This window comes from Conger conger, chromosome 11 (assembly GCF_963514075.1).
Source record: "Conger conger chromosome 11, fConCon1.1, whole genome shotgun sequence".
Taxonomy (NCBI): Eukaryota; Metazoa; Chordata; class Actinopteri; order Anguilliformes; family Congridae; genus Conger; species Conger conger.
In genome coordinates this window covers 16,022,393-16,028,624 of record NC_083770.1, presented here as the reverse complement: position 1 = coordinate 16,028,624, position 6,232 = coordinate 16,022,393, and the positions used below count along the sequence as shown (strand labels likewise).

General features: G+C 46.4%; 1 protein-coding gene across 1 annotated transcript; it reads left to right on the top strand.

The window, feature by feature from the left end:
* Positions 1-255: 255 nt before the first annotated feature.
* ela3l (elastase 3 like) lies at positions 256-5,493 on the top strand. Its single transcript, XM_061260408.1, has 8 exons — positions 256-295; positions 825-916; positions 2,595-2,692; positions 2,904-3,032; positions 3,387-3,523; positions 3,693-3,838; positions 4,522-4,674; positions 5,476-5,493. Exons 1-8 carry the CDS (start codon positions 256-258, stop codon positions 5,491-5,493), a joined length of 813 nt encoding a protein of 270 aa, XP_061116392.1.
* Positions 5,494-6,232: the final 739 nt, after the last annotated feature.

The following is a 6,232-nucleotide window of genomic DNA, read 5'->3' as shown; positions in this document are numbered from 1 at the left end:
AGCACTGGCCCCGGGGCCTGTGTGAACGTGTGCTGTGTGAAGGCCATGAGAACACACTTCTGTGACACACCTGTACCTGGGTTTAGAGTTCTGCCAACTCTCCGTCCCTGATTCTGTGACCGTATCGCTTCAATATTGTACGCCTCTTTCTCCTAGCCAATGAAATTCCCTGTTCTTAGCAGACCACACCTCTGGTGAAGAAAGTTTAAAAGTAGGGGAATTTGGTCGGTCAGTCAGCAGTAGCAAGGTGTGAAGATGATTCCCTTCGTGTTGGCTTCTGTCCTCTTCGCTAGCGGTAAGAGCGCTCTCTCTCTCTCTCTCTCTCTCTGTCTCTGTCTCTGTCTCTCTCTCTCTCGCTCTCTCTCTCTCTCTCTCTCTCTGTCTCTGTCTCTCTCTCTCTCTCTCGCTCTCGCTCTCGCTCTCTCTCTCTCTCTGTCTCTGTCTCTGTCTCTCTCTCTCTCTCTCTCTCTCTGTCTCTCTCTCTCTCTCTCTCTTTCTCTCTCTCTCTCTCAACTAATGCTGTTGGCCAGTGGTGTCCTATCCTCCCCAAGGATTTTGTTCAGCTGTCAAAGAAAAATCCTGATCCAATTTATTAAGGCCTTGATCATAATTGGTTTCTTAGATTGTAGGGTAGCAGATTCAAATTTTGCACTTGAGTTTGCATTGTAAGTTTTACTTTAGTCTGCCGCCTGAATGTAAATACTACTTGAAAATAAAGTAAAGTGATTAGCTGTTAGGCTAGAGTAGAACCTTGTATGTACATGGGGCCTGCTTGGATCAGTACCAGTGTCCTAATTTCCCACGATATCTCTGCCTTTCCCCAGCCTACGGGTGTGGCAGGCCCCCCATCGAGCCCCTGAACACCCCCCGGGTGGTCAATGGAGTGGACGCCCGTCCCCATAGCTGGCCCTGGCAGGTACGAGACTCATCTCTCCATCACAGAAATACGCGCAACAAAATCATATCATAAGACATACAAATAAAATAAAAAACTGATATATAGAAAACTGGTTTCTATTTAAGTTGTGTAAAATGTGAGTTCATTAGGATATAATTATAAACCAGTTGTAGCCAGATGACCTAAAAGCCATTGGCTGTTATTATTAGTAGTTGTAGCAGTAGTAGTAGCTGTAGTAGTAGTAGTAGCAGTAGTAGCAGTAGTAGTCGTAGCAGCAGCAGTAGTAGTAGTAGCAGTAGCAGTATTGGTAGTAGCAGTAGCAGTATTAGTTGTAGTAGTAGCAGTAGTAGCAGTAGTAGTCGTAGCAGCTCCAGTAGTAGTAGTAGCAATAGCAGTAGCAGTACAAGCAGTAGTAGCAGTCGCAGCAGCAGTACTAGCAGTAGCAGTAGTAGTAGTAGTAACAGCAGTAGTAGCAGTAGCAGTAGTAATAGTAGCAGCAGTAGTAGCAGTAGCTGCAGTAGTAGCAGTAGTATTAGCAGTAGTATTAGCAGTAAAAGTAGCAGTAGTAGCAGTAGCAGTAGTAGTAGCAGTAGTAGCAGTAGTAGTAGCAGTAGCAGTAGTAGCAGTAGCAGTAGTAGTAGCAGTAGTAGCAGTAGTAGTAGCAGTAGCAGTAGTAGTAGTAGCAGCAGTAGTAGCAGTAGCTGCAGTAGTAGCAGTAGTATTAGCAGTAGTATTAGCAGTAGCAGTAGCAGTAGTAGCAGTAGCAGTAGTAGTAGCAGTAGTATTAGCAGTAGCAGTAGCAGTAGTAGCAGTAGTAGCAGTAGCAGTAGCAGTTGTAGCAGTAGCAGCAGTAGCAGTAGCAGTTGTAGCAGTAGCAGCAGTAGTAGCAGTAGCAGCAGTAGCAGTAGCAGTAGCAGTAGCAGTAGCAGTAGCAGTAGTAGCAGTAGCAGTAGCAGTTGTAGCAGTAGCAGCAGTAGTAGCAGTAGCAGCAGTAGCAGTAGCAGTAGCAGTAGTAGCAGTAGTAGTCATAGCAGCACCAGTAGTAGTAATAGCAGTCGCAGTAGCAGTAGCAGTACTAGCAGTAGTAGCAGTTGTAGCAGTAGCAGTAGTAGTAGTAGCAGTTGTAGCAGTAGCAGCAGTAGTAGCAGTAGCAGCAGTAGCAGTAGCAGTAGCAGTAGCAGTTGTAGCAGTAGCAGCAGTAGTAGCAGTAGCAGCAGTAGCAGTAGCAGTAGCAGTAGTAGCAGTAGTAGTCATAGCAGCACCAGTAGTAGTAATAGCAGTCACAGTAGCAGTAGCAGTACTAGCAGTAGTAGCAGTAGTAGCAGTAGCAGTAGTAGTAGTAGCAGTAGCAGTAGTAGTAGTAGTAGCAGTAGCAGTAGCAGTAGCAGTAGCAGCAGTAGTAGCAGTAGCAGTAGTAGCAGTAGCAGCAGTAGTAGCAGTAGCAGTAGCAGTAGTAGTAGCAGTAGCAGTAGCAGTAGCAGTATTAGCAGTAGCAGCAGTAGTAACAGTAGCAGTCGTAGCAGTAGCAGTACTAGCAGTAGTAGCAGTAGCAGTAGTAGTAGCAGTAGCAGTAGTAGCAGTAGCAGCAGTAGTAGCAGTAGCAGCAGTAGCAGTAGCAGTAGCAGTAGTAGCAGTAGCAGTAGTGATAGTAATAATAGTAATAGTAGAAGTATAAAGACCCTGTGTCTGTGTGTAGATCTCTCTTCAGTACCTGAGAGATGCAGAGTGGAGACACACCTGTGGAGGTTCCCTCATCGCCACCAACTGGGTCATGACTGCTGCCCACTGTATCAAGTACGAGGAACAAAATCCATAAATCACAATTATTTTCATCTGTTGTGGTCAGCATGTTCTGTGTTGCCTTTTGTTCAAATCGTAATGCAGTATATCAAAATCATTTTTGTTGTTGTTTGTTTCTTCATTTTGACAAATCCAACATAAAAGCTCATCATAGACTTCCATAGGTGCCCTTTGACCTTTGCCCTTTTGACCTGTGACCTCGCAGCCCCAAGCTGACCTACAGGGTGTTTGTCGGGAAGCACAACCTGCTGCTGGACGAGCCCGAGTCCCAGGCCATCACCCCCGAGCTGCTCATCGTCCACGAGAAGTGGAACCCCATCTTCGTCGCTCTGGGGTAACCCTGAGCCTAACACCACCAATCATATTCCACCAGCACGGTCACCTGCACCAATCATGCTCCACCAACACGATCACCTCCACCAATCATACTCCACTAGCATGACCACCTCCACCAATCATATTCCACCAGCACGGTCACCTGCACCAATCATACTCCACCAGCATGGTCACCTCAACCAATCATACTCCACTAACACAGCTACCTCCACCAATCATACTCCACTAACACAGCTACCTCCACCAATCATATTCCACTAGCACGGCCACCTCCACCAATCATATTCCACTAGTATTGGCCCTGTCCGCCAATCATCAACCAATTGCCTGTCTGCCTCCTTCTTGTGAGCAGCAATGACGTGGCCCTGATCAAGCTGTCGGAGCACGTGACCCTGACCAACCAGGTCCAGCTGGCCTGCATGCCCGCCCCCGGGACCCTCCTGGCCAATAACTACCCCTGCTACATCACCGGCTGGGGCAGGCTCTACAGTGAGTGCTGACCGCCAGTCACATCCATTGTGTGCTTCCCTCCATTCTCAAATTCTCACTCCCTAAGTTAGATCTAAGAGAGAGAGAGGGGGGAGAGAGAGGGAGAGAGAGAGGAGGGGTTTATTCAGCAGGGTAAGCCCACGGTGCCACTCGTGTACGTGTGTTTCAGCCAACGGCCCCATTGCTGACAACCTGCAGCAGGCCCTGATGCCGGCCGTTGACCACGCCAACTGCAGCAAGCCCGACTGGTGGGGCGGGGCCCTCAGGACCTCCATGGTGTGCGCCGGGGGCGACGGCGTCGTGGGAGGCTGCAATGTGAGTGAGGGCAGCGGGCCTGAGAACATTATTTTACATTAAACTACCAAGCATTTCATTACATTACCTTACATTCATTTAATTACATGAGCTAGCATTGCATTACCTTACATTCATTTCATTACATGAGCTAGCATTACATTACCTTACATTCATTTCATTACATGAGCTAGCATTACATTACCTTACATTCATTTCATTCCATGAGCTAGCATTACATTACATTACATTACATTAGAGGCATTTGGCAGACGGTCTTAAAGCGACATACAACAAAGTGCAAAGTGCATACCCATAACCAGGGACAAGCGAGCTGAAAGACACTAGAGGGCAGTACAGTACAGTTTCAAGTGCCAGAGGTGACCACATCGATATGAACTGAAGATTAATCTGATGAGGACAAACAAAATAAAGTAGCTAGAATGCAGTTATAATACAGTATTACAAATATACAGCAAAAATAACACAAGCAATAAAACCAGTTTTCATATGTGCAATGACTACAATAAACAAAAAACCTCAACAGCAGCATCTCTTTTCAAATATAATGCCAGTAACTGTCTAAAAAAATAGCAATTTAATCGAGAACTATTTCTTCTCCTGCTGTCCAGAAGTTTTGGCCGAAGCACAGCAGTATTCTTGGGTTAGTTTGTGTTCAGCCCTCTCCCTCCCCCTCCCCGCAGGGTGACTCTGGCGGACCCCTGAACTGTAAGAACGCCGACGGGATCTGGGAGGTTCACGGCATCGCCAGCTTCGTCTCCGGTCTGGGCTGCAACTACGTGAAGAAGCCCACCGTCTTCACCCGTGTGTCCGCCTTCAACGACTGGATCAACCAGGTAGGGCTCAGGGGCCAGGGGCCAGGAGCCAGGGGCCAGGGGAGGGCCAGGGCCCAGGAGCCAGGGGAAGGGCAGTACACCTCAAACCTCTGGGTGTGAAACTAACATCTAAACTAACAGTGTACAGTACCTACTGCTTAGATTGCCTAGAAGCTAAATAGTATTTAGCACTGTATCAAGTCTGGTCTCAAAACCCCCCAGTGTTTCTGCCTCCACAACATTTCCTGGCAAGCTACTCTATTCTATACTTTGAGCACTCCCTGTGTGAAAACTATGGGGCAGTATGTATGAAACATCTCAAGAATTACCCTTAATTAACCTCTTTAGCGTTTACTTAAGGGTGTAATCACTCTCCGCTTAAAGTGGTCATATATTTGTCAAGAAGCTCACAGATGAGTGAAATATTCTCAAGTGTAAGTCTTAAGTGTGTTTTTGCGACAATCACTGGTGATTCAAGTGAAAATATTGCGATGATGTAAAGGGAGAACCAATCAGCAGTGAATTCATATATTGATATAAAAACATTGTTTTGCTAATTTCCAGCTAAGCAAAATTGATACAAAAAGAAAACCAGTTTGGACTGTGGAGGAAACATTGATGTTAGTGGAGAGGTTGAAACTAATAATGAAAGGAAAATTTGGACACATTATATTGACAAAAGCTTGTTCTTAATTAATTCATGTAAGAGTCTGTAGTCTCTTTACCCATTACTTTTTCAGTTCAGCACCTGCCTGAGTTTATGGATGTGCCTGTATTTTCTGTGTACATTTAACAAATGTCTGCCTCTGCTTTCTTCAACAGGCTATGATGAACAACTAAGAAGTTTTTGGAACAAGAGTGTTGCACTTGTTTTACTGAAATAAAAGGTATTTCAATGTGACATTTTTTTTTTGTTGCTTAATTTGAATGTGGCGGCACGGATGGTGCAGTGGGTAGCACTGCCGCCTCACAGCAAGAAGGTCCTGGGTTCGAATCCCCGTCGGCCGGGGCCTCTCTGTGCGGAGTTTGCATGTTCTCCCCGTGTCTGCGTGGGTTTCCTCCGGGTACTCCGGTTTCCTCCCACAGTCCAAAGACATGCACGTTAGGCTGATTGGAGAGTCTAAATTGCCCATAGGTATGAGTGTGTGAGTGAATGGTGTGTGTGCCCTGCGATGGACTGGCGACCTGTCCAGGGTGTATTCCTGCCTTTCGCCCAATGTATGCTGGGATAGGCTCCAGCCCCCCTGCGACCCTGATCAGGATAAGCGGGTTCAGATAATGGATGGAATTTGAATGTGATTTTCTTTGGAGAATAACTGTTTGGATTAATCTTTATAATGAATATTTAACATTTAAGTCTTCGATTGATAAGGTTCTTTGGTAAATGGTTGGCATTTATATAGCGCCTTTATCCAAAGCACTGTACAATTGATGCTTCTCATTCACCCATTCATACACACACTCACACACTCACACACCGACAGCGATTGGCTGCCAGCTTGTCAGGAGCATTTGGGTGTTAGGTGTCTTGCTCAGGGACACTTCAACACACCCCGGGCGGGGGATCGAGCCGGCAGCC